This window comes from Piliocolobus tephrosceles, chromosome 12 (assembly GCF_002776525.5).
Source record: "Piliocolobus tephrosceles isolate RC106 chromosome 12, ASM277652v3, whole genome shotgun sequence".
Classification (NCBI taxonomy): Eukaryota; Metazoa; Chordata; class Mammalia; order Primates; family Cercopithecidae; genus Piliocolobus; species Piliocolobus tephrosceles.
The window spans coordinates 80,924,920-80,952,847 of NC_045445.1; the positions used below are offsets into that span (position 1 = coordinate 80,924,920).

At 47.1% G+C, this 27,928-nt stretch overlaps 1 protein-coding gene and 1 long non-coding RNA gene across 2 annotated transcripts; both read right to left on the reverse strand.

The window, feature by feature from the left end:
• Window positions 1–4,251: 4,251 nt before the first annotated feature.
• LOC111535885 lies at window positions 4,252–12,886 on the reverse strand. The gene is made up of 2 exons (XR_002729591.1): window positions 12,675–12,886; window positions 4,252–4,645 (listed from the first exon to the last, which is right to left on the reverse strand). It is a non-coding gene; the product is annotated as an uncharacterized LOC111535885 (long non-coding RNA).
• Window positions 12,887–21,467: 8,581 nt separating this feature from the next.
• On the reverse strand, window positions 21,468–26,125 carry RPS4X (ribosomal protein S4 X-linked). The gene is made up of 7 exons (XM_023202122.1): window positions 26,003–26,125; window positions 24,962–25,039; window positions 24,352–24,532; window positions 23,848–23,945; window positions 22,630–22,801; window positions 22,095–22,252; window positions 21,468–21,637 (listed from the first exon to the last, which is right to left on the reverse strand). The coding sequence occupies exons 1-7, from the start codon at window positions 26,003–26,005 to the stop codon at window positions 21,536–21,538; spliced, it is 792 nt and encodes a 263-aa protein (XP_023057890.1). The 5' UTR covers window positions 26,006–26,125; the 3' UTR covers window positions 21,468–21,535.
• Window positions 26,126–27,928: the final 1,803 nt, after the last annotated feature.

The window sequence follows — 27,928 nt, forward strand, 5'->3', positions numbered from 1 at the left end:
AACCTCCGACCAAAAAAAAAAAAAAAAAAAAAAAAAAAAAAAAAAAATATATGTGAGTGTATCCGTAGGATAATTTCCTAAAATTGGAATTGTTGGGTCAAAGTGTATCTGTCTTTCTTATTTTGCTAGAAACTGCCAAATTGCCCTACATAAGGGATAAATGAATTTACATTCCCATAAACAATATATGAAAGTGCGTGTTTTCCCCACCTTTGCTAACAGTGTTTTCCTACCTTTTGATCTTCACCCCTCTGATTATTAAAGAGTGGTACCTTGTAGTTTTATTTTGTATTTCCCCTGAGAGTAAGTCTTAACTGACTCAGATAAAGGCATTCAAGTGGAGGAGAGGGGTATTGTTTTGAAGGCAGGGAAGAAGGCAGCTGTTTTAGTTCTGGCTGCTGTAACAGAATACCATAGACTAAGTGGTTTAAACAACAAACATGGCTGGGTGCAGGAAGCTCATGCCTATAATCTCAGCACTTTGGGACGCTGAAGTGGGAGGCTGAAGTGGACTCACTTGAGTCCAGAAGTTCAAGGTTGCAATGAGCTATGATTGCACCAGTGTACTCCAGCCTGGGTGACAGTGTGAGACCCTGTCTCTAAAAAAAACCAAATAAATTAAAAAAAAAAAAAAAGCAAACGAACATTTGTTTCTCACAGTTCTGGATGCTGGGAAATCCAGGATCAAGGTGCAGGCAAATTCAGTGTCTGGTGAGGCCCTCTTCCTGGTATGCAGACATTCACCTTCTTGTTGTACCCCTCACTTGAGGGAGAACAGAGAGAAAAAGGAAACAAGCTCTTGGAGTCTTTTCTTTTTAATAAAAAAAATTTTTTTGTCACCCAGGCTGGAATACAGTGGCACAATCATGGCTCACTGCAGCCTCAACCTTCTGGTCTCAAAGCCTAGCTATTTTTATTTTTTATTTTTTCATAGAAGTGGGTTCTTGCCATCTTGCTCACGCTGGTCTTGAACTCCTGGCCTCAAGTGATCCTCTCATAGGCACGAGCCACTCAGTGCCTGGCCTCCAGGTCTTTTCTTTTTTGAGACAGAGTCTTGCTCTGTCACCCAGGCTGAAATGTAGTTGTGCTTCAGCTCACTGCAACCCCTGCCTCCTGAGTTCAAGCAATTCTCCTGCCTCAGCCTCCCAAGTAACTGGGATTACAGGCATGCGCCACCACACTCAGCTAATTTTTGTACTTTTAGCAGAGAAAGGGTTTCACCATGTTGGCCAGGCTGGTCTCGAACTCCTGGCCTCAACTGATCTGCCCGCCTTGGCCTCCCAAAGTACTGGGATTACAGGCGTGAGCCACCGTGCCCAGTCCCTGCAGGTCTTTTCTAATAAGACATTAATCCTATTTATGAGGGCTTTACCTTCATGACCTAATCACCTATCAAAGGCCCCACCTCCTAATACCATCCCATTTCTGGTTAGAATTTCAACATATGCCTTTAGCGGGGACACAAACGTGTGGTTCATAACAACAGGTATCTCACCACATTTCTGTTCTAGTTGTGTTAGCTTTGAGCAAGTCACCAAGAATCCAAGGGCTCTTAACTGAATATTAAGGACACCCAAACATCTTTCTTAGGTCCATACCTCTCACTGGAGTCCCAGACCCCTATATCAAGTCCCCCCGACATCTGACATTTCACACTGAAAACGTCCAAAAGAGAATTATTGGTTCCTAACCCACCCTCAAACTTGATCTGCCCTGGTTTTCTACAGCTCTACAAACGGCACCACTCAGTTGCTCAAGCCAAAAAGCTAGGAACTAGAAACATCATTTCTGTCCCTCCTCCAATTCATCACCAAGCCCTGTTGGCTCTCTCCAAAACACATCCTGAATCTCTCCACCTATCCCCACTCTACTGCAACTACCCAAGCCTAAGTCACCTGGAATTTACTAATGGTTTCCTAACTAGTCTCCCTATTCCCATTCCTGTTCCCCAATTTTTCTTATTAGAAAATCAGGCCGGGCACGGTGGCCCATGCCTGTAATCCCAGCACTTTGGGAGACTGAGGCAGGTGGACTGCCTGAGGTCAGGAGTTTGAGACCAGCCTGACCAATATGGTGAAACCCCATTTCTACTAAAAATTAGCCAGGCGTGGTGGCGTGCGCCTGTAATCCCAGCTACTGGGGAGGCTGAGGCAGGAGAATTGCTTGAACCCGGGAGGCAGAGATTGCAGTGAGCCGAGATCACATCACGGCACTCCAGCCTGGGCGACAGAGCAATACTCCATCTCAAAAAAAAAAAAAAAAAAAGAAAAGAAAAAGAAAAAGAGAAAAGAAAATCACGTGGGGCGTGGTGGCTCATGCTGTAATCCCAGCACTTTGGGAAGCTGAAGTGGGAGGATCACTTGAGCCCAGGAGTTCAAGACCAGCCTGGGTGACATAGTAAGACACCATCTCTACAAAACAAAAACAAAAACAAAAACAAAACTAGCTGGGCATGGTGGTGCATGCCTGTAGTCCTAGGTACATGGGAGGCTCAGGTGGGAGGATCATTTGAGCCTGGAAGGTTGAGACTTCAGTGAGCCATGATCATGCCACTGCACTCCAGCCTGAGCAACAGAGTGAAACCCTGTCTTAAAGAAAAAAAAGAAAAGAAAAGAAAATTCATTCCTCAAACAGTACCCAATAATCCTTTCAAAAAACACATACAGCAGATCAGGTCACTCCTTTGCTTAAGACCTTTCATTGAGTTCACAACACACTGGAAATACTATCCAAACTCCTCACTGAGGCCTACAGGTCCCTATGTGATTTCCAAATCTCACCCTGTTTCTTCAGGCACATTGGCCTTCTTTCTGTTCTTTGAACAATCACGCCCATTTCCACCACCAGGTCTTTGCTTTTGCTGCCCCTTGGCCAGGACCACTTTACCCTAAAATCTGAGCATGGCTGGCTCCTTCTTATCACTCAGAAATCAGCCATCTCTCCTGTGAGACCTTCCCTGACCCACCTTCTTTAAAGTAGCTACCCCCACCACTCTAATCCTATTATTTCAGAGTCCTTACCACGATTTAAAAGTGTCTGTTTCCCTGTTTACTTTCATGTTGTTTGTTTCTCCTGTAGATATCAGCTCCATGTCTGTATTTTCAAAAGTCACAATCGTCCTAGCACATAGTAGGTGCTGAAAAAATATTTGGCATTAATGAATAGTTTAACAGTACTTTCTCGTTTTCAAAGCCTTCACCTGGTAAGGATCTCAGATTTGGGGAGAGGAAGGGTTGTTTTTCAAGTCCCTGAAGGAAACAAAACTGATTTTAAAAACTTGAGATCTGTGTCTATCCAAACAATTAGCAAAAAGTCTGATCTATTCACGAACTAAGCTCTCCTTGACCTGCTGAGCTGCCTTTGAAATATCCTGTGTCATTGCAGGCAATAAAACAGCCTTTCTTTGTCAATATTCTCTGCTTCAAATTTCTCACTAATTCCAGCTGGCCTCGTCCCAGCCAATCTGAATGACTGAAAGGCAGAGTGAATATAATTTAATCAGCGGCTCTGCCCCTGCAGGATGAGCTTGCGGTGTCTCTGTGGGCCTCATCTCCAAAAGGTGTCCCAGGGGCTGTGATTTTGCACGGAATAAAGGAGGGCCAGCAGGAACCCCGCTCCCGCGGGGGATTTGGGCGGGCACCGGCTCAGGGCGGGGGTCCGAGGAGGTGGGAGGAGTCGGGTGGCGGCGAGGCGGGTGGGGGCAGAGCCGCAGAAAGGCGGGGAGAAGGGGAAAAGAAGACAATACCAGGAAAAAGAATAGTCGTGGTAATAATAGTCCATTGGAGGATCGCTTGAGCCCAGGAGGTCGAGGCTGCAGTGAGCCATGATCACGCCACTGAACTCTAGCCTGGGCGAGGGAGCAAGACCCCATCTCTAAAAATAATAATAACAATAATAATAATAATAGTTCATTGTAATGCCAGCTGGCCCTCGTTTTAGTTTACAAACTGTTCAAGCCATTAGCTCGTTTATGCCCCTCAACAGCTTGGTTGCAGGTTCTCATCCCCGTGTCGCCGACAGGGAAATCGAGGCTCAGACAGGTGGTGGCTGAGAAGGCTGCGGCTTCCCTGCCGCGTGGTGCCCTCGGCCTTTCCTGCCGCCTTCCCTCCCCTCTCCCCGCCCACGGCGCACCGCTCTCCCGCCTGATCTCCTGCCATCAGTGAGCCCGGCGGCGCCCGGCCGTTGCTATGGCATTTCTGGAGTGTCAGAAGTGCCCAGGAAGCATACAAATCGACCTGCGTGAGACAGCTCTGTGCAAAACAACTTCCAATTTACTCGCAATAATTACCACCCCCAGATAATAGCCTGTACTCAGGCGGGCGAGCAGGGGGTGGATGGGGGAAGGGAGAGAGGACTCTGAGAGGCAGGGAAGGAGGCCGGGCACAGCAGACAAACAGCCACGGCAAGACTGGGGTTTCAGGGAGAGGTGGGGGAAAGCAGAGAGGTGGTGCTCCTGAATTAGAGACTGAAGAAGGCTCAGTCCTCCTAATTTGGTTCTAGAAACTCCAACGTTCTTCTGGATGGATCATATGAAGGCATTTTGTTCGATATTTACTGGGCACCTTTGGAGGTGGGCACTTTGCCGGGCACCGGGAATGCAAAGGCAAGGACTCCAAGTTCTTGTAGTGAAGTGGCTCACAGTCTCCTGGGAAAGTAAAACATAAAGGACGATGATTCATTCAACCAATACTTATTAAGCACCTACTAAATGTCAGGCATTGTGTTGAGGGAAAACTGGAGAACAAAACACACAAAAATCCTTGCCGTCATGAAGTTTACCTTAGAGTAGAGGCAGACAACACATTTTTAAAAAATAGCCAAAGTACTGTTAGTTGGTGTGTTCCAGAGAAATCGAACAAACAGGATCTCTAGATTATACACATATGTAACATACATGCATATATTTACTATAAGGAATCGGCTCACATGATTATGCAGGCTGAGAACAAGTTCTGCAGTTGGCAAGCTGGAGACCCAGGAGAGCCAAGGTATAATTCCAATATGAAGATGGATGTCCCAGCTCAAAGTCGGCAGAGAGAAAGAATTCTTCCTTACTCAGCCTTTTATTGTATTCAGGCCTTCAACGAATTGGATGAGGCCCGAGGGCACCCTGCTTTACTCAGTTTACCAATTCAAATGTGAATTTCAACCAGAAACACTCTCATGACCCACCCAGAAATCATGTTGAATCAAATATCTGAATACCCACAGTCTAGTCAAGTTGACACATAAAATTAACCATCACAGTTACAAGGGAGAAGAAAAAAACAAACAAACAGGAGAGCAGGAATAACAAGTGTTGGTGGAGTAGGTGTTGCAAATTGAAACAGGATGATGGGGAGAGTTTCACTGAGAAGGTATGTTTTGAATGAAGACCTGAAACAAGTGGGGCAGCAAGCCATGCAGACTTCCAAGAATGTTCCAGGCAGAAGAAACAGTAGGTACAAAGGCCCTCAGGCTCTGGCATGTTGGAGGAATAGCAATGAGTCCAGGGTAGCTGGAACAGAGCAAGGGAGAGAATAGGAAACAGCTGGGAACAGATCATCTAGGCTATATAGGCTGACATTAAAGACTTAGACTACAAATGTAACAGGAGCCATTGAAGGACTTTGAGGGAGAAGTGACATGATAGCTGGGCGCTGTGGCTCATGCCTGTAATCCCAGCAATTTGGGAGGCCGAGGTGGGTGGATCACGAGGTCAGGAGATCGAGACCATCCTGGCTAACATGGTGAAACCCCTTCTCTACTAAAAATACAAAAAACTAGCCGGGCGAGGTGGCGGGCGTCTGTAATCCCAGCTACTCTGGAGGCTGAGGCAGGAGAATGGCTTGAACCCAGGAGGCGGAGGTTGCAGTGAGCCGAGATGGTGCCACTGCACTCCAGCCTGGGTGACAGAGCGAGACTCCGTCTCAAAAGAAAAGAAAAGTGACATGATTTGACTTGTGTTGTAACAGAATCCCTCTGGCTTCTGTGTAGTGAATAGACTGTGTGTGTGGGAGGGCATGAGGGGCAGGGGCAAAGTCATTAGGAGCACTGTTAGGAGCAAAGGAGCAGTTAGAGTACCATTGCTGTAATCCAGATGAAAGCTGATTGGAACTTAGACCAGGGTGGCAGCTATGGAGATGATGATAAGTGGTGGATTCTGGATATATTTTGAAGGTGGAGCCAAGAGTATTTGCTGATGGACTGGACATGGGGTGGGATGGAAAACAAAAAGAGTTGAAGATGATCAAGGAGGAAGGTGTCTTGAGGCAGGCAGTGTGGTGTGAAATGGACAGTTCAAGTTCATAGGGATTCGGGAGTTAAGTTGGGCTACACCCCTGCCATTCTTAGCTCTGTGACCTTGGGCAAGTTGCTTGCCATTTCTGAACCCGAGATTCCTCTTCTGTAGGAGTGCATGGGGCTGTCGTGAAGATTTAATGAAGTGATTATGTAAAACCCCAGTTCCACAGCTGGCACAGACTAGATGCTTCCTGAGCACTTGCTGCTCCCTTGACCTTCCTTTTCTGAGGAAGCTGGAAAAGCCTCATAGCGGAGCTGAGGTTGGAGGCAGCTGGGGAGGATGAGTGGGGCTCTGTTAGGCAGAAAAGAGGTGCACAGGGCTCATCCTTCACAACAGGTAGGAGGAAATGAAGCCAATGGCCAGGCAGGCCTTAGTGGAAGTCTCGGGGTTGGGGAAGGCTGCAGGAGGACAGGGTGTGGAGAATGTGGACTGTGTGATGGAAAGAAAGTCCTGTGTAAGGAAAGGGACCCCAACAGGGAGGCGTAAGGGGATGAGAGGTCCACCTTCCGCCTCCCCAGCTCTGCCTTGGACCAGTCCCGGCCCAGAGGACCTTTGCAACCTTCTGAGTTACAGGATGAAGCAGGTCATAACTATGGCACACAAAATTCCCAGCACGCTGAGGAGTTACTGAGGTTTGTGTTTGTGTGAATCACACAGCAAACATCTGGCTTGGCCACTGGCCAGAACAGGCCTCCCCCCACAGCCACACACACACTGATTGCAAACATATGGCCCCCAAGGAAGAGACTCTCCAAAAGGCCTCGCGAACCATCTTTGCATTCTGGCCTGAATCGCCCCCAGTCAAGGGCCTGCCACCAGGGGCCCCCTTGCTCTCTTACTCCTTGTACAAAAGCATGAATCCCCCTTATATGGGACTGTTAGGCCCACACTGAGGAAACCCTACCCGGCCTCCAGAACCACAAACACTAACCCCTCACCTCACGAGAGGCTCTGACATCAGACTGCCTGGGTTCCCATCCAGCTCATCCCTATTAATTGTGTGAACTTGGACCAGGTTCTTGACCTCTCTGAGTCTCATTTTCCACCTCTGCGAAGAAGGATGTAAATGATACCTCCATCACAGGCTTGATGCAAGGCTCAAATGGGATTATCTGAGACTAAGACTTAGGGGCTCTAAAACATTTGGGTTTTACTTTGTCCCCTGCACCCCCTACTTAATACTCCCATTATCATTATGTGATTCAAAATAAAAATTATACCAAACTGTAGAGGGTAAGAAATGCTCTATAAGTTCCTGCCAGAAAATAAAAAAATAATTTTTTTACAAAAGGGAAAGAAAGTCTAACCAAGTCTGCTTCTTCTTGTGATGACTACTTTGACTGAGTTGTTTGAAATCTCAATTATCATATTATTTTCCAAAACACTTTTGTTGTCATCCCGCTTTATGAATGCCCTAAGCATTTTTAGTGAGCAGTTAGGCCCCAGAGAATATGGACTTGGAAACTGTAATTGGAAACAATACATTCTTGTTGGCCAGAATCAGCTAACACTCAATAGAGTTTACTATTTTTTTTTTTTTTTGAGACGGAGTTTCGCTCTTGTTGCCCAGACTGGAGTGCAATGGCAGGATCTCGGCTCACTGTAACCTCTGCCTCCCAGGTTCAAGTGATTCTCCTGCCTCAGCCTCCCAAGTAGCTGGAATTACAGGTGCCCACCACGCCAGGCTAATTTTTTATATTTTTAGTAGAGGCGGGGTTTCACCATGTTGGTCAGACTGGTCTCGAACTCCTCACCTCAGGTGATCCACCCGCCTCAGCCTCCCAAAGTGCTGGGATTACAGGCATGAGCCACTGCGCCTGGCCCAGGGTTTACTATTAATAGTTGCCACGGAGTGTTCTAATACAGTTTATCCTCACAACAAACCCTATGAAGTTGGTACAATTATTATCCCCTTTTACAGATGGGAAAGCTGAGAATCAGGGGGGTGAATTGACTTGCCCACTACCACAGCTAGTGAATGTTGGTGGGGGTTTTGAACACAGGTACTCTGGCACAGAGGCTATATCCTTTGTTTGTTTGTTTGTTTGTTTAAGATGGAGTCTCGCTCTATTGCCCAGGCTGGAATGCAGTGGTGCAATCTTGGCTCACCGCAACCTCCGCTTCCTGGGTTCAAGCCATTCTCCTGCCTCAGCCTCCTGAGTAGCTGGGATTACAGGTGCTCACCATCATACCTGGCTATTTTTTTTTTTTTTTTAGTATAGATGGGGTTTCACCATATTGGCCAGGCTGGTCTTGAACTCTTGACCTGAAGTGATCCGCCCGCCTCGGCCTCCGAAAGTGCTGGGATTACATACATGAGCCACTGCGCCTGGCCCAGAGGCCGTATCCTTTTTCTTTTTTTTTTTGTTGTTGAGGTGGAGTCTCGCTCTGTCGCCCGGGCTGGAGTACTGTGGCCGAATCTCAGCTCACTGCAAGCTCCGCCTCCTGGGTTCACGCCATTCTCCTGCCTCAGCCTCCCGAGTAGCTGGGACTACAGGCGCCCGCCACCTCGCCCGGCTAGTTTTTTGTATTTTTTTAGTAGAGACGGGGTTTCACCGTGTTAGCCAGGATGGTCTTGATCTCCTGACCTTGTGATCCGCCCGTCTCGGCCTCCCAAAGTGCTGGGATTACAGGCTTGAGCCACCGCGCCCGGCCTTAGAGGCCGTATCCTTAACCGCCATGCTGTAGTGTCTCTTCAACAGTTAGATCAAACCATTGCTACACAGATAAGAGCCTTGTATTCCAAAGGGGCTGAGCTGGGTTAAGAGAGTGGGATTGGTTGTTTGGGTAGCTCTCCCCACAGCTAGAGACCCAGCCCCAAGTCTTCATCCTAGCTGCAAGATACAAGAGTGCTCAAATTGGCAGTGGTGCCGCCCTGTGTCCTTCTGAGGGGAGGCATCTCTAAATGAGATGTTTTAATCAAATGTTTTCTAAAGGTCCTTTCAGTTCAAGGAACTGAAGTCTCAAGTCTCCCTTGGGCCTGCCAGCTATCTTCTTCTATGGGGACAAGCAGGCTCTTTGCAGACCCTTTCACTCTGTCCTCCCTCAAATAGTGTGCATCAGGGTATCCTCAGCCCTTGCCTTTCTCACTCGGGGGCATGGCACGCCTGAGAGACCTCATCCCTCCAGGGCTCCAGTTACCTTCTTTATCCTGATGCCTAGTCTGAACCTCTCCTCTGAGGTGGAGAACCATCTCTCCAACTGCTTCCCAAGGCCCTCCTCCTTAGTGTCTCCCACATGTGTACCTCGCCGTCCACCTACGGTGTGAACTCAGTGGGTGTCTTTTCCCGGACCTCTTCCTCTTTTCATGTTCTTTTCTACAAATGGCTCTGCCACCTACTCATCCATTTGCTTAAGCCAGAACTCAGGCAGTCATTCTCAAGTTTTCCTTGCTGTCACTCTCCACATCCCATCAGTCACCAAGGCCTGCCAATTTTACCCCCTACAAATTGCATGAAGCCAATCCCTTCTTTCTGTCCCCACGGCTATCTCCCTAGGCCAAGCCACACTACCTGAGAGATGAAGTAAAAGGCAAAAGCCTTCCGTGGCCCTCTCTGCCTCTATTCTCTGCTTCCACCAGCTGCTTTCACCGGGCAGCCAGAGAGTTTTTAAAGCAAAATTTAGCCGGGCGCGGTGGCTCATGCCTGTAATCCCAACACTTTGTGGATCACCTGAGGTCAGGAGTTCGAGACTAGCCTGGACATGGTGAAACTCTGTCTCTACTGAAAATAAAAAAATTAGCCAGGCGTGGTGGCAGGCACCTGCAATCCCAGCTACTCAGGAGGCTGAGGCAGGGAGAATTCCTTGAACCCGGAAGGCGGAGGTTGCAGTGAGCCAAGACGTGCTATTGCACTCCAGCCCAGGTGACAGAGGGAGACTCCATCTCAAAAAAATTAAAAAAAAAGCAAAATCTGGGTGTCGACCCCCCTGTCCAGAACTCATGGATGACTTTATTTCTGTTTGAATTAAGTCCAAATTTTTGTACATGTGTAATGAGACCCAGTGCTATTAGGCAAATCATTTTACAGGATGGGTTCTGGAGTCCCTATAAACCTCAATTCTAATGCCAGGCCAGCCATTTCATAGCGAATGTGACTTTTGGTATCCTTTTTAACATCTTGAATCTTCAACTTTCTCATTTGTAAAGTGGGAGAACAGTACCTCCCTGGTAGGACTGTTGTTAGGGTGAGAGAGGAGAGAGGGTGTGTAACCTGCTCAACTTGGTGCCCTGCACGTAAGCACTTTAACCACTTGCTGCCAATTAGACCTGGTTATTATAAAGTTGTCAGTACCAGTAATATGATTTAGTATTGATTTAATCAACTAACGATTACTAATTGTGATTAATATGATGGATTTGTTATATTGTAAGTTATTACTGTGAGGTTATGATGATATTAATTTCGATTTTGTGATGATCTCTCCAGCCTCGCCTCTTACAACTCCCCCTCACCCCTCTTCCCTTGCCTTTACTTGTCATACACCCTCACTCCCAAGCTTTCTCATTTTCTGCCATCTCTTCCTGGAAAGTCCTTCTCTCCCCAACCTCTGATTCCTCCAGCTCCCTTTTGTCTCTAAGTCCCTTCAGATGCTTAGGTCAGCCTAAGGCACCAATTCCTCTGTGAAGCCTTCCCAGACCCTCCCCTTAGACCCGTGTAGGTGTCCCTTCTATGGGCCTCCAAGAGCACCTTGTGCTTCCCTTCTCAGACCACCCATCACAACATATTTGTGATTGTTTACTTGTCACAGCCCTGAATTTAGGTCATCAGTTTGACAAAGAGCTCTATGTCTTACCACTGTATTCCAAGCTCTTAGTGCTCTGCTGGGCACATGGTCGTGGTTCAATAAATGTTTGCTGAATGAACAAGAGATCAACCTGGCAGCATTCAGTGCCCCACCCCATGACAACCTGTCCCCCTTCAAGGGGGTCTGAGGGCCCAAGCCAAACCTCTTCAAAGCCAAAAGCTGCTGTGTCTGCCCTAGAAGTATTTCTGTCCTTGAGTTCGTAACCTTCTCACTTCCTGCGGGCTTAGTGAAGGTGTGGACATTTTTCTTCACCAGTAAAATGGCAAATAAGCCCAATTTTTCAGGGTCATGGAAATTCACTGCAAGGAGGAGCTTTGTAAACTGCAAAGGGCTGCATGTAGCACTTAATGATGATCAGACACAATGAATTTGTTGCTCTTTGGCTCAACTCTTGTCAAGACCCCATGCAGACAAGGGCCCTCCTGTTTATACAGCATTATCTCTAGCAATCAGGTTACAATTGATTGACATTATCACTTTCTTTATGTTTGGCAGATTCCCAGCCTGCAGCAACATGCTGGTCACCATAGAGACCTGAGAAGCACCCTCATCTCATTGGTATCATATTTACAAACCAACCCTTAAAGTGGATTATTTTGCAGATGGCTGATCTCATCTATTCAATGTTGATTCTATTAGTTCCAATTTCAGAAGGTGACATTTTCTGACTTTGTCCCCTTAAGCACAAACAAAAACTATGGATTTTTGTTTTTGTTTTCAGAAGAGAGAAAGTACAAGGTGTGCTAGGGGAACAGCAAGGAAACCAGACAGATGTGGGGGCGGGTTTGTAGGGGAACTGCTGGATGTACCTCATTAATTTGTTCATTTGTTCAGCACCCACAGTGTGCCAGTGAACAGGCTAGGTGCTGGGGATAGAGTGGTGAACAAGATGAGCCTTATGCACCTCACAATCTCCTGGGGGAGATAGACAAATAGACAATTTTAATACAACGTGGCAAATTCTATGATGGGAAGAAGAAAGAAATGGTGTGTGTGAGGTCCCTCACCTTCCCGGAGGTTTCCCAGGGGAAGCAACGTTTCAGTTGAGACCTGAAGGATGGATGACAGTCCGCCAGAAAAAAGTTAGTGGAGCAGGGACTAGCAGGGTTGCAGAGTGGAAGAAAAATGTTCCTGTGAGAAGAAACTGTGTCCAAAGAGTCTGAAGAGAAAAGGGAACAGGGTGAATTTGAGGCCCTACAAGAAAATCAGGAGACCATCCAACAGGAGACACCCAGGGAACAGGTGGCTATGTGGGCCTGATGCCCAAGAAAGAAGTCGTGGTGGTAAACAGAGACTTGGGATTGCACGCTACTGTTGTCTTTCTATTGAAAAAATAGCTGAGCACCACACTGGGGAGGCCTTGCAAGGACAGCCCAAGGAATCTGAACTTGATTCTACAGGCAGTGATTTTGAATAAGAGGGTTTGAAGAGAAAGTGACATATGTCAAGCTGAGCTCTAGGGAGTGGGCAGCAGCCTGCAGAAGAGGGAGTAGGCTAGGTGCACAGAAAGTAGCCCACGGCAGAGGTAGCAGAAGGAATGGAGGAGTGCCCATGTGAGGAGTACTGAGGTGGCAGGCACACTTACCAGAATCAGGGCAGCCTGCTGGGTCTCATACCAGCTGGAACCAGCTCCTACCAGCTCCCAAGGGCCAATTGTTAAATCTTCAGGAATTTTCTCAGCATTCATTAAAAATGAAAAAAAAAATCAATATTAAAAATATTTTGCCAGGCATGGTGTCTCAGGCTGTAATCGCAGCTACTCAGAAAGCTGAGGCAAGAGAAACACTTGAGGCTAGGAGTTCAAGACCAGCCTGGGCAACATAGCACAATCCTCTCTTTTTTTGTTGTTTTGTTTTTAGAGACAGGGTCTTGCTTTGTCACCCAGGCTGGAGTGCAGTGGTGCAATCATAGCTCACTGCCACCCTGAACTCCTGAAATCAAGGGATCCTCCTTCCTTAGCCTCCCAAATAGCTGGGAATACAGGCACATACCACCTTGCCTGGCTAATTTTCAAAAAACATTTTGGCAGGGTGCGGTGTTACACGCCTGTAATCCCAACATTTTGGGAGCCCGAGGTGGGTAGATTGCTTAAACTCAGGAGTCTGAGACCAGCCTGCACAACATGGCAAAACCCTTGTCTCTACAAAAAATACAAAAAAAAAAAAAAAAAAAAATTAGCTGGGCATGGTGACGTGCACCTGTAGTCCCAGCTACTCAGGAGACTGAGGTGGGAGGATTGCTTGAGCCCAGGAGGTCCAGGCTGCAGTGAGCCGAAATCAGTGCTGTGAGACGGAGTCTCGCTCTGTTGCCCAGGCTGGAGTGCAGTGGCACAGTCTCGGCTCACTGCAAGCTCCGCCTCTCGGGTTTACGCCGTTCTCCTGCCTCAGCCTCCCGAGTAGCTGGGACTACAGATGCCCGCTACCTCGCCCGGCTAGTTTTTTGTATTTTTTAGTAGAGACAGGGTTTCCCCGTGTTAGCCAGGATGGTCTCGATCTCCTGATCTCGTGATCCACCCGTCTCGGCCTCCCAAAGTGCTAGGATTACAGGCTTGAGCCACTGTGCCCGGCAAAAAAAAATTTTTTTTTTTTGTACAGGTGGGGTCCTGCCATCTTACCCAGGCTGGTTTCAAACTCCAGGGCTCAAGCAGTCCTCCTGCCATGGCCTTTCCAAAGTGCTGGAATTACAGGGATAAGCCACCATGCCCAGCCAAAAAATTCAAAAAAACCACAAAAAACATATATATATATATATGTTTTGACAGAGCGAGACTGTCTTAAAAAAAAAAAAAAGGTAATAAATACTAAAATCTCATCACTCCCTAATTATTTTACGACATTTTACTATTCTCTATGATGCCCTTGAAGTTATTCACACCTGTTGTATCTGCATGGTAGAAATGCTATGTAATGGTGTGCTACGTGCATCTCCTCCCAACTCCTTGTTCAGTGACATGTTGGTAGCCTCAAATCAGCCATGGAAATTGGCAAACACTACAAATCAGAACTTGGTTAATTGTTTTGGTGATTGTCTAGTTAAGTGATGGAGAAAATTTTTTTTTTTTTTTTTTTTGAGGCGGAGTCTTGCTCTGTAGCCCGGACTGGAGTGCAGTGGCCGGATCTCAGCTCACTGCAAGCTCCGCCTCCCGGGTTCACGCCATTCTCCTGCCTCAGGCTCCCGAGTAGCTGAGACTACAGGTGCCCGCCACCTCGCCCGGCTAGTTTTTGTATTTTTAGTAGAGACGGGGTTTCACCGTGTTAGCCAGGATGGTCTCGATCTCCTGACCTCGCGATCCGCCTGTCTCGGCCTCCCAAAGTGTTGGGATTACAGGCTTGAGCCACCGTGCCCGGCCGAGAAAATGTTTAAAAACGCAGGTTAAACTTAGAAATGTGCTGTCACTGTAGCCATTACATTTTGAATTGTACAAAAAAACTGCCAAGGGTGATGGCATGTGCCCGTAGTCCCAGAGGGATCACTTAAGCCCAGGAGTTCAAGGCTGCAGGGTGCTGTGATTGTGCCCGTGAGTAGCAGGGTGCACTCCCACCTGGGCAATAGAGACCCTGTCTCTAAAAATTAAAAAAAAAAAAGTTTAAAATTAAGGAAATATTCTTTCAGTATTTAAGAACTATTCTCCAAGTCAGCAAAAAGCTGCTCACGTCGACAGGTGAGTTGAAGTTCCAACATATATGTCTTTGCTGTTTCACTTTTGTCTTATTTGTTAATGCAAACAAAAATATCAACCAATACTCTCATGGGAGCTAACGTTCTTTTGTCAATTGCAACCATAACCATAGGTTGGCTATGGATATGAAAGTTTGGCAAAAGTCAATAGAAGCATTCTGTGAGAATCAACTGGCTACATGGACTTCACAATAGAGTATTTTTAAATTTAATAGTACTTTATTTATTTTTGAGACAGTCTTGCTTTGCGTCACCCAGGCTGGAGTACAGTGACACAATCTTGGCTCACTGCAACCTCCGCCTCCTGGGTTCAAGCGATTCTTGTGCCTCAGCCTCCCGAGTAGCTGGGACCACAGGTGCCAACCACCACGCCCGGCTAATTTTTGTATTTTTTTGGCCGGGCGCGGTGGCTCAAGCCTGTAATCCCAGCACTTTGGGAGGCCGAGACAGGCGGATCACGAGGTCAGGAGATCGAGACCATCCTGGCTAACACAGTGAAACCCCGTCTCTACTAAAAAAAAAAAAAAAAACTACAGAAAACTAGCCGGGCGAGGTGGCGGCGCCTGTAGTCCCAGCTACCCGGGAGGCTGAGGCAGGAGAATGGCGTGAACCCGGGAGGCGGAGCTTGCAGTGAGCTGAGATCCGGCCACAGCACTCCAGCCTGGGTGACAGAGCGAGACTCCGTCTCAAAAAAAAAAAAAAAATTTTGTATTTTTAGTAGAGATGGGGTTTTGCTATGTTGGCCACGCTGGTCTCGAACTTCCGACTTCAGGTGATCCGCCCACCTTCCAAAGTGCTGGGATTACAGGTGTGAGCCACCGTGCCCAGACCCTTTGGGCTTTAAAATTGATGTTTGTGTTTGGGGAATTTTCCGGGCTAAACAACATGGAGCAGATGAGTGGATTTCCGATTCGGGAGAGAAAGTTGTACCTGAAAAGATAGCATCACTCTTGGATATCCAGTTTATGTTCAAGGGAGCATGGAAATTAACTCCTTGGGTGGAGTCCCTCAGACCCAGCACTTGCCACCTTTTGGTACCAGGAACCTGAGGTCATGTCTGCAATGTACTTTAAACACCGTTTTGATTTTTCTGTGACACAGCCCTCAGGAGGTCCCAAGAACACGTGCCCCCCCAACCCACCCCCTTTTTTTTCCCCCAGGAGATGCAGTCTTGCTGTCCCCCAGGCTGGAGTGCGGTGGCACAATCTCGGCTCACCGCACCCTCCACCTCCCAGGTTCAAGCGATTTTCTTGCCTCAGCCTTCTGAGTAGCTGGGCTTACAGTCGCCCGCCACCACACCTGGCTAATTTTCGTATTTTTAGTGGAGACGGGTTTCACCACGTTGGCCAGGCTGGTTTCAAACTCCTGACCTCGCGATCTGCCCGCCTTGGCTTCCCAAAGTGCTGGGATTACAGTTGTGAGACACTGCACCCAGCCACCCCTTTCTGTTTTTAAAAAAATTTTGAGGCCAGGAGCGGTGGCTCATGCCTGTAATCAGAGCACTTCAGAAGGATGAGAAGGGCGGATCACCTGAGGTAAGGAGTTCGAGACCAGCCTGACCAACATGGTGAAACCGTCTCTACAAAAATTATCCAGGTGTGGTGGCTCACACCTGCAATCCCAGCTACTCAGGAGGCTGAGGCTGCAGTGAACAGAGATTGCGCCATTGCACTCCAGCCTGGGAAACAGGAACGAAACTTCGTCTCAAAACATTTTGAGACGGTCTCACTCTATCACCCAGGCTGGGGGTGCAGTGGCATAATCTTAGCTTACTGCAACCTTCACCTTCTGGGCTGAAGTGATCCTCCCACCTCAGCCTCCTGTGCAGCTGTACCTAGAGGCCAGTGCTGTCACATCCAGCTAACTTTTTTGTATGTCTTAGAGTTGGTGGGTCTCCCTATGTTGCCCAGGCTGGTCTTGAACTCCTGGGCTCAAGAGATCCTCCCACCTTGGCTTCCCAAAGTGCTGGGATTTCAGGCGTGAGCCATCCGTGCCTGGCTGCAATTTACTTTCGAAGTGTTCAGAAAAATAGATGTTTGTGTACATATACAGGCATGAAAATAAAGCAAATATGGCAAAATCTTAGCCATTATTGAATCCAGCTGGTGTCTATATAGGTAATCACTACACTGCTGCCTCAACTTTCCTGTATATTTGAGAATGTTCATAATATAAACTACAATAAGAATCAATGCAAAGTACTGAGGCAGAATGCCTCTTGTGTTCAAGAAACATCAAGGAGGCCAGTGTGGCTGAACAGATTGACTCGGGGAACAGGAAGATGAGGTGAGAAGCCAGACTGTGAGGGCCTCGCAGGTTCTTATGGCTGTGGCTTTTAGTCTGAGTTGAGAGAGATGGGAGCTTATTTAGGAGCATGAGTGAGGAGTGACCTGACCTATCTTAAACAGGATCCCATTCGGCAGCTGGGTTAAGACTGGAGAGGTCAAGAATGGAAGCCAAGAGACCCGTTATGGGCTGGTGCTATCTATAATCTAGTGTGCAGGCAAGAGTTGGTGGTTCAGACCAGGGTGGGCAGGTGATAAGTGGTCTGATATTATCTGGGAGGAGGGCATACATTGTGCTATTTGTTCCTTTATATATTTATTATGAAAAATCTCAAAGATATGCAGAAGAGGGTAATGAATCCCCTCTACCCATCGTTCACCTTCAACATTATCAATACATGGTCATTTTTATTTGAGTCAGGGTCTTGTTCTGTTACCCAGGCTGGAGTGCAGTTGCAGTCATAGTTCACTGTAGTCTCAAATTCCTGGGCTCAAGCTATCCTCTCACCTCAGTCTCCCAAGTAGCTTCAATTACAGGTGAGAACCACCACGCTCAGCTAATTTTTAAAATTTTTGTAGAGGTGGTGGTGTCTCTCTCTACATTGCCCAGTCTAGTCTTGAATTCCTGGCCTCAATGATCTTCCCATCTTGGCCTCCTAAAGAGCTGGGATTACAGGCATGAACCACTGCACCCAGACTTGAAGCAAATTTCAGATTGCTTGTCATTTCTTCTGCAAATCCTTCACTATGTATCCTCAAAGATAAGGACTCCATAAAAAGCTGTATGATTGTGCAAAATTGAGCAATTATTTCTAAGTATCACTAAATATGGATTCTGGACATATTTTGAAGGTGGAGTCACCAGGATTTTCTGATAAAAGGACAGGAATCAAGGATGTGTCCAAAGCTTTTGGCTGGAGTTTGATGGGGACACTATAAACAGACAGGCCGGAGGGAGGTATCACTCTTCTCTATCTGGTTTAGGGGAAAGAATACAGGATTTGGGTATCAAAAAATCAAAATGGCTTTGTAAACTATTCTATATGTCCTAGCTATTTGTTATTCTTATTCAAAGCTGTGCTGCGCTGTGCTGCTCTGACTCAGATGTGAGGCCTAGCCTGGCTGGAGGCACAGGGATGTAAACTAAACCTGGTTAAGTTCTGCTGGCTTCAGTCTGTTTCATCTCAGGACTTCTGTTTGGCTCACTGCTGAGATGATCTCAAAGGTTTCCTTCAGCTCTAAGAATATGAAGCAAATTGGAAGGCTTTAAAGCCTTACAAAGACACAAGCCATTTTATTTGGAAATTTGTAGCTCATTTAGATGATTCAGGGCCCTTGGGCTAATAAGTCCACCTGCCTGGTATTAGAATGGAAATCTTCCAAGTTGCTAGTCGGGGGGCGGGAATCCCGGCCGGGTGCTGTGGCTCATGCCTGTAATCCCAGCACTTTGGAAGGCCAAGGTGGGCAGATCATCTGAGGTTGGGAGTTCAAGACCAGTCTGACCAACATGGAGAAACCCCGTCTTTGCTAAAACTACAAAATTAGCCGGCGTGGTGACACATGCCTGTAATTCCAGCTACTCAGGAGGCTGAGGCAGGAGAAACGCTTGAACCTGGGAGGCGGAGGTTGTGGTGAGCTGACATCATGCCATTGCACTCCAGCCTGGGCAATAAGAGCGACACTCCGTCTGAAAATAAACAAAACAAAAATCCCTGTGCTAGTTTAACAAATAAATAAAAAACCACAAGAAGTTTAAAATTCTGAAAAGAAATCTCCCAGGCTAGGCGCAATGGTTCTTGCTTGTAATCCCAGCACTTTGAGAGGATCACTTGAGCCCAGGAATTTGAGACCAGCCTGGGCAACATAGCAAGACCCCCATCTCTATTAAAAAAAAAAAAAAATTAGCCAGGCATGGTGGTGTGCTCCTGTAGTCCCATCTACTCAGGGAGCTGAGGTGGGAGGATCACTTGAGCCTGAGACGTCAAGGCTGCAGTGAGTCATGATATCCTGCCACTGCACTCCAGCCTGGGTGACAAAATGAGATCCCGTCTCCAAAGATAAAAATTAAACAAAACCCCACATCTCCCTATGAGACCACAGCTGAACACACCAATTCTCCAGTTGCGCTAACTGGTTCACCAATTAGCATCTAGGAAACCATCGTATATGTGAAAGGAACTCTGAGGCTTCTCCTTTTCCCTATTTGCTTTGGTCCCTTAGCTAAAATTCACATTTCTATCATCTGCTGAGCAGAGACTTTAGTACCTAGAAAGAAGCAAAGTGTAGCCAAGGATGTGTTGGGTAGCGTAGCACCAAGAGCCAGCCTACCAGCTTTCAGGATCCTGCATCCAGGTTGCTGGCTGGAGTCCTGCCCTCTGGCCTTTCATAGTCTCACCTGCCTGTTCTTTTTAAGACAGGGTCTCACTCTGTCACCCAGGCTGGAGTACAGTAGCACAATCATTGCTCACTACAACCTCCATTCCCCAGGCTCCAGTGATCTTCCCACCTCAGCCTCCTAAATAGCTGGGACCAAAGATGCATGACACCACGCCCAACCAATGTTTGGTAGACAGGGTTTTGCCACGTTACACAGACTAGTTTGAAACTCCTGGGCTCAATCGATCCACCTGCTTTGGCCTCTCAAAGTGCTGGGATTATAGGTGTGAGTCACCACACCTGGCCTCACCTGCCTGTTTCTGAAGGGCACCATAAGGTTACTTCTGACCTGGCCTCTCATCACAACTGGCCACCAGGATGAGCTCCATTCTCAGCAAGAGAACCATTCTTAGAGCAAGATATCTGGCAAGCCCACTCACACACCTTTCCCATCCCTGATTTAGCTGGGTCCAGTCCCTGCAGAACTTCCTTTTCTGGCCCAGGTACAGTGGCTCACACCTGTAATCCCAGCACTTTGGGAGGCCAGGGTGGGAGGACCACTTGAGCCCAGGAATTCAAGACTGGCCTGCCCCATGTAGCAAGACCTTCCCTAGAGAAACAAATTAACTTGGCGTCAGGGTGCGTGCCTATAGTCCCAGTTACTCAGGAGGCTGCGGCTGGAGGATCTCTTGAGCCCAGGAGTTTGAGGCTGCAATGAGCTATGATTGAACCATTGCACTCCAGCCTGGGTGACAGAGCAAGACCCTGTCTCTTAAAAAAGTTAATGGGACCCCAGCCAGTCGTGCTTTGGCATCTGCAATATGAATGGCAGAGAAGTCCTACAGGACCAAATCTGGGCTTCAGGACCCCTGGGCGTGCCTCCTTTAGCTGATTTTCTCTGGCAAGACCAAGTAGTCTGCTGACTCAAAGCCCAGGATGCTGCCAGGGTAGAGACACTGCCCTAAGGCACAGTGCCTCTGCAAGCCTCTTATCCACTACTAAACCATTATGCCTGGGAAACATGATGTGAGATACAGCATTTACAAGGGAGTACCTCTCAACACAGGGCAACTTCGCTTCCCAGAGGGCATTTGGCAATGTCTGAAGTAATTTTGGTAAAATGACTCAGGGGGTAGGGGACGGATATCTAGTGGATAGAGGATAGGAATATTGTTAAACATCACACAACGAACAGGACAGCTGCCCACAAATTATGTAGCCCCAAACATTAACAGTATCAAAGCTGAAAAGCCCTGCTATAGGTGGCAAAGGAGGTTTTCATTTTTAGCAGGAAGACATGCTTTATAGGGTAACAGGAACAAGAGAGCGGGCTGAGAGAAGGTTGAAATCACAAGGCAGGATAACTGACACAGACGGGAGGGACTGGATTGAGGAAAAGGTGTGTGACAGTAGACCCCACGAAGCAGGGGCACATCTTCCTGAGACTTGCAAGCAAACCTGACATGATCTGACACATTTGGGCAAGCAAGAACAAGTTTATGTTCTACATCTCTGTCCTCTGAAAAACAAAGTTGAGGACTGCAGCGGTAGCTGGAGATTAATAAGGGCACTAAGTCCATGGAAGTGCACTGCTTTGCAACATCAACAGCTCATTTATGATGACCTTTAAGGGCAGTTGGAGATTTTCATCCTGCGTTTGGCAAGATGGGCACAGGAATGGGAAAAACAGATGAGCCAGGCTTGTGGATGGGCTAGTGCAATAAAGACTGGAGATGAAAATGAGGGCAGATTTTTAAAAAGCCAAGGGAGCTTAACAGGGCAGAGGGGCCCACTGAGTAGAGAAGTTCTTGGCCAAGTCGAGGGGCGAGATCAATACTCTGGGATTTCTTGGCTCTCTCTACTCCTTGGTTAGTTGCTGTTCCTTTCCCAAGTCTGGTATCTTCTACTTCCCACCACCGACTAAGCCCAGCCAATAACACAGACTGCCTAAGCCTGCCTGAGAATTTAATCACTGTTCATGTTATGCAGTAAAATAGCAGGAAACTTAATTTAACCCCCCCCCCCCAACAAAACCAGAATGCTATTAATCCTGCCACAATATTTTTAATTACGTACAAAGGTCTGACATGGCACCCAGGGGCCCATTTCACCCACTGCTCTGTTTGGCCGCCAGTCTTTTGTCTCTCTCTTCAGCAATGGTGAGGCGGATACCCTTTCCTCGGGGAAGAGAAATCCATGGTTTATTGCCCTGGAAGAGAAAACAAGGAGAATGAAAACCCACCACACATCAACTCATAGTGGCTTGGCACATGCTACACTTGTCACCTCATTTAACAGAACTGAAGTCTGTTTGTGAGAGCACTTGGCAACAGCTAGGCAGTTTTAAGACACGGATGCTGGTTACCGAAAGTACCCACTGCTTGGGTTTCTGGGGCTGTCCTATGAAACTCGCTGTATGCCCTTCATAATTAATATCTTATAAGTTTATTGTACATAGCAGGTACCCACCATTTATTCAAGGGAGTCAAAGTTTAGTAGTACCTAAGGCTAATCATTGTAACTCAGCCCAGCTCTGCGTGAGTCCTATCCAGAAGAGGCTTTGCACTAGGTTCAGCAGAGCCAGTCAGAAGCCTGGATGCTGCAATCCCAGCACCCATCTGCACTGACATACTTCCCCGGACTAGAGAGAGAAAACCCAGACTTACCTTGCCAATAACAAAAATGTTGGAAAGTCGAGTGGCAAAGCTGTTGCCATTGGCATCTTTCACGTGAACCACGTCAAAAGATCCAGGATGCCTCTCTCTGTTGGTGATCACACCAATTCTTCCCAGGTTAGCACCTCCAGTCACCATACACAGGTTACCTAGGCAGGAAGAAATCATCTGCTTCAACCCAATATAACAAATGACAAGCAGTTCAGAGATGGGTCCAAAACAAATTTTATTCCTCCTTTTCCCCCCATTTGCATTTTCTCATATGGAACTGCTGCCCATGCTAGGACTCCCGGGGCTCACACCTATAATCAGTTCGAGAACAGTCTGGGCAACACAGTAAGACACCCCTCTATAAAACACAATTTAAAAGAAGAAATGAATATTCTGAGCATTTGTGCCTCTGGCTATAAACAAACCTGGGGGGATCAGAGCAGATGATTTTTAATAAAAAGATACCCAGACCCTGTGCAATTCATAATGATCTAGGCCTTAAAGAGGGTACCCAGGTAGCACAGAGGATGCTTACCAGTGTCGAACTTGATGAAATCAGTAATCTTGCCAGTTTCCAAATCAATCTGAATGGTATCATTCACCTTGATGAGGGGATCGGGGTAGCGGATGGTGCGGGCATCATGAGTCACCAGATGAGGGATTCCTTTTGTGCCCACAAAGATCTTTCTCACTTTGCATAACTTGTACTAGAAAAATACAAGGGTTAACCACATTCAATCCATCTCACATATACTTTTTAACCCTACACAGGAACCATGGGTTCCCTAACTGCTGCAGAATAATTCTGGCGCTGACCGTTCTTTCCACCCTCAAGTGTATGCTGCATACAGCCCTTCTCTAGGCTCATCCTCTAACATCCACCATTGCCCTCCACTCCTCCAACATAAATGCCACTCCAGTTTCCCAGGCTCTTTAAGCCTTACGGGGCCCTGGGAATTCTTCCCTTCGACTTGACTGTATTTTAATAGCTCCCTGTACTGAGTTTTGTTTCACCAACAGCAATTGTATTACCAGTTCATCCAATCAACAAATATTTCACATAGCATTTCAATTTTGGATCTCTACTCCCTGATATCAAATCATCACAGATGCCACTGGATGTGCCCTCCAGCCTGCTAACAAGGTTGTGCAAAAGGAAATTAGGAGGCACATAAGCCAATTAAATTAACCTTCATTTACAGCCAATAATCCAAACAGCCCTAAACTTTTGTGTAAAACCATCAAAACAAACTGGATTAAATAATCAAAGACTGTAATCTTTTTCTAAACCTCAAGCTAGTGCCTCAAGGACTGTCCATTTCCTCCATCGACACCTTCCCCTCCCCAAAGTAAAGCTACCCCCACAAATGGAGACTCGGCAAAGGGCTCATATTTCAGGTACCCAATAAACAAGTTCCCAGAAATCATTCTCCTTGACTCTTAAGAGACACCAGGAAGTCACAGTTCAACTGGAATTCATTTCTACCACAAAAAAAAGAAAATCTGCTGAGGAAGTTAACTTCAAATAGGGGTCCATTTCAGGTATCCAGCAATGCTCTACAGCTATCAGCCAGACTTTTAATAAATTTACATGTAAGATAGAATCTCATCAAATTGTTAGCTTGATATTAATAGGTATGAGATTTTAAGTAATCAATACCCACCTCATTGTAAGCAGCACTCGCACTGAATGCAGGCCCTTACAACTAAGTAACTATACTGAGTAAAGACCCAGTTTGCTTGCCACACTCACCTTGGCCTCCTCAGGTGTAATACGATGTACAGCAAAGCGACCCTTGGTGTCATAGATCAGACGGAAATTCTCTCCCGTCTTGTCAATGCTGATGACATCTGAAATCAAGCAGTAACCCGTTACTACATACAGTGATCCCCACCACCTCATGCCGAACAACAACCACAGCTCTCTAAGACGAAAAAAGAACCCCCATGTGCCTCCCAGTTCTAATCAAACAAGGATTCTAAAGATTAAAGATCATGGCCAGATCTTCAATATTTCAAAATGCCGTTTTTAAGACTGCATGTAAAATTTAAAAGTGAATAGAAATTTAGTTTTGAGAAACATTTCATTTTTATTTGCATATTTTTTATTTAAGTAAAAAACAGAGGGAAGGTCAGGCTGTTTCTGAGAGACTTGACAGATTACAAAGGTTAGAGAGATGATCAAGACAGTAGTATTCGGAATACCATAGGGCTTCCATCCATATGCATCTCCAGAGTATTTAAAACTTCCACTTACCCATGAATCCAGCAGGGTAGGTTATATCAGTTCGGACCTTGCCATCTATCTTAATGAACCGCTGCATGCAAATCTTCTTTACTTCATCTCCTGTCAGGGCATACTTAAGTCTGTTCCTTAGGAAAATGATGAGGGGGAGACACTCTCTCAACTTGTGGGGACCGGTGGATGGACGAGGAGCCTGTAACGTTAAAAATGGTAATCACTGTTGGGATTCACTCAAGCACTCAAACCCACCACCTAGTCCACTAGATCCACTAACTGAACACCAAGACTGTCCATTACACCCAACTTGGGCTTTTACACAGGAGGTGTAAAAAGCTTCCAAAACTATTTCATACCTTCAAGTTTTACAGCATCTTCCCTGTCAGAGGACTAGGATCATTAAGAGCATGAATCCTGAGTCCCTGTAAATGTACTATGTGGTATGTGGAATAAACGAGGTACAAAAATATTAAACAGACTGGAAGTAGGGGACAGCTAGATAGCACAGCTCCTTCAAGAGCAGAGGAAGCCAATAACAGATATTCCTCCCCTAGCCTGGTCCTCAAATGAATCCTGGGAGGCATTAAAAACAGTGGCCACGGAAATATTTATATAAGATACTTACAAACACACCAGTCAATTTATCCAGCATCCAATGCTTTGGAGCTGCTACCCGCTTCAGATGCTTCTTGGGACCACGAGCCTGAAAGTTTTAGGTTGCAATGCTGTTAATCAGGTTTCAGAGCAGCTTACAAAACCTAGTAACTTCTAGAAAGAACTCTGTTTAGTTTCATCTTCAGCAAAATGTGAACAATATTAAAGAAGTGTAGTTCCGATAAAACAGAAGCAGCAGTTACCTAGCAAATACTGTGAGATCCATAAGCTGCAACGTCTTATTGTAACAGAGAAGATTCTTGGTTACTATGGTTCAGAACGTTTACTGATTACTATCTTTCAGAACCTTGCTAAAGTATTTCCATGTTACTTGCATAAACATTTTCATGTTTAGAGGTTAGGGTCTTTCCAGGACACCATACTAGTGAAATGGCCAGGGGGACGCACAGTAACAGAAATGAGCCAGGAGTCTGCCTGTGTTTCTTAAGTTTTCACAGTTTATTACCGTGTTTTTGACGTCTGGAACAAGATTATTCTGACACCCGCACAAACACATGTGCTGCTCCTTCCTACACTAAAGCCAAAAGCTGACACCAGTTTTACTTTAATGAGTAAGGAAGCCTCTTTAATGCTGTGTCCAGATGCTTACCGGCCACACATGGTAAAGTCGGGCCGTGCCAAAAAGACAATGACAAAGAAAACCTTTCTACGCCGGGCGGACCCAGCGCCCACCCGCCTCGGGCTCGCAGTCTCTGCTCCCGGCCCAGCCGCGACTCCGGCCCGGAAGGAAAACCAGCTTCTCCCGGGAACACGACGTGTGGCCGGGTCAGGGACAGAGGCCTTCCCAACAGCAGCACCAGATCCGCGCCTCCCCAACCCTAGGCCAGCGTTCGCTCTTCGCCCTGGAGCCCGTCCCGGCCTACCACGGAGGCCGTGATCCCTTTGCCTCTGCCCGGCCATCCCCAGTAGGAGTCCCGAGACCTCGGGCAGCCCCGGCCCGGGGAGGATGGAGGCGGATACGTCCTAGGAGCTCTCTAAGTAAACAGCTTACCATGGCTGCGTTAGGCAAGGAAAGAGGACCTCCGTCTTCCGGTGCGCGTAGAAATTGGGCCCAGAGACTGCGCGCGCCGGTTATTCAGATGCTCCGCCCAGTTCAGCCATTTGCTGGCGCTCCGGGACTCTTTCTTGCCATCTGCTGGTGGGAGGTCGGAAGTCCGGAGCTGGAAAACCACGGCGGAAGGAGGGTGTCTCCTAAGGGCGATTTCCTCCCACCCCTTTTTCCGCCCTTCCTCCTCCCATATTTGCTGAGCGTCTCCTGTGTGCCTGATTCTGTGCTAGGTGCTGGGAATACAAAGATGAACTACACAACATCCCTGCCCTCAAGGAGAGTTCAAAGTGAGCCTATTTCCAATCTCACGTACAGATGATTATATAATCAATAGAATACATTTTAATAAATATTTAATGTTATTTCTTAAACGTATTTTGTCTGTCCCTTTTTCGTGTTCCCTCGAGCTAGCCAGGCAGCAATACTGAGTTGGGAAGAGCCAACAATGTTTTTAACCCCCTCTTGCTTCTCTGCTTTAACCCTGACATCCTCCACCCCCGCGCTTGCTTCCTGTACATCGCATTTGGCACTTACAGAAACTCAGGGAGGAGGGAGGATATTAGAGATCGTCTGGTTATATCTAACTAAAATGTAGATCTGATCCTGCTTTGAAACTGCCCTTGGCCCTCCGTTTCCTCCCTTAAGGGAGCAGGTCCGAACTTTATCTGGCTCCATTGCTCTCTTCCCGCAATCCCAAACTTCAAAGCTCAAGCCCCGCCAAGCTAGTTTGTTCCAAGGGAGTCAGCTCTTTTTGTTTGTTTGTTTGGGAGACAGGGTCTCACTCTGTCACCCAGGCTGGAGTGCATGGCTCACTGCAGCCTCGGCAGCCCGGGCTCAAGCGATCCTCTCACTTCAGCCCCCACTGGGGTTGGGACAACAGGCCCACGCCACCGCACCCAACTAATTTTTTGTATTTTTTTTTTTTTTTTTTTTTGTAGAGGCGGGATTTCGCCATGTTGCCTAGGCTGGTCTCGAACTCCTGGACTCAAGCGATCCGCCCGCCTCGACCTCCCAAAGTGCTGGGATTATAGGCCTGAGCCAGTGGCCAGAGTCAGCTCTTTCAAGACTGCTGGTGGACTTGATTCCTAAGCTTGGAACCGCCATGAACAGCCAAAGCCCCTTCCTGGGTATCACCTAATCCCACACGTCAGCCTTGGAAATGCACAGTTCAAGTCCCTCTGGTTCTGTGAGCTCAATCTCTCATTCTTACCCCAGAGGCTTGTGTTCAAACTTGGTGAGGGCACACAGCACATTGGGTTACAAGGGCAAATTTAGTTACCTGTCGTCCACCAAACTGAGCAGCTCCAGGATGGAGCCTGCCCTAATTCATCTGGGCAGGCCCTTTGCCACTGAACAGAGCCTCGGCACTGTGTCCAGCACTTGGTAAATATTTGTTGAATGAATAAACGGAGTCAGCATCCCACTCATTGTGCCAAGTCCTACTGTACTATCCCTGACAGCATCCAGCCTGTGCCTGAATTCTTCTCACCATGGGATCAAGCTCCTAACTCATGAGGTTCCATTTCACAAGTCTCTATCTCTACCATCCACTTTACCCCTCCGCAGTCTGCAGAGGAGCAAGAGAGGGAAACACTGTTGGCTCCTTTCAAGCAGACAGTATTAACCAAGCAGACAGTATTAACTAGGAGGGCAGGAACTCCTCCTTGTCTAAAATTGGGATACGATCCACAATAAAGCATGTTATAAGAGATTATTGGAAAGGATCGATTAGGAGTAGAGAGAAGGTGAAGGTGATGAGATAATGGAAGTTGGTTCTGAGGTTTTTAATCTGAGAGCACTGGGAAGATGGTACAATCAACAGAAATGGTGGAGGAGTTGCTGTGGGAGTGGGGGGATAACCATGTGTTT

Coding starts and splice junctions, on each gene's coding strand:
- RPS4X (XM_023202122.1), bottom strand. Junction 22,802..23,847: donor TTACACCTGAGGAGGCCAAG/GTGAGTGTGGCA, acceptor GTATTTTTCTAG/TACAAGTTATGCAAAGTGAG. Junction 22,253..22,629: donor TTTCATCAAGTTCGACACTG/GTAAGCATCCTC, acceptor CTTCCTGCCTAG/GTAACCTGTGTATGGTGACT.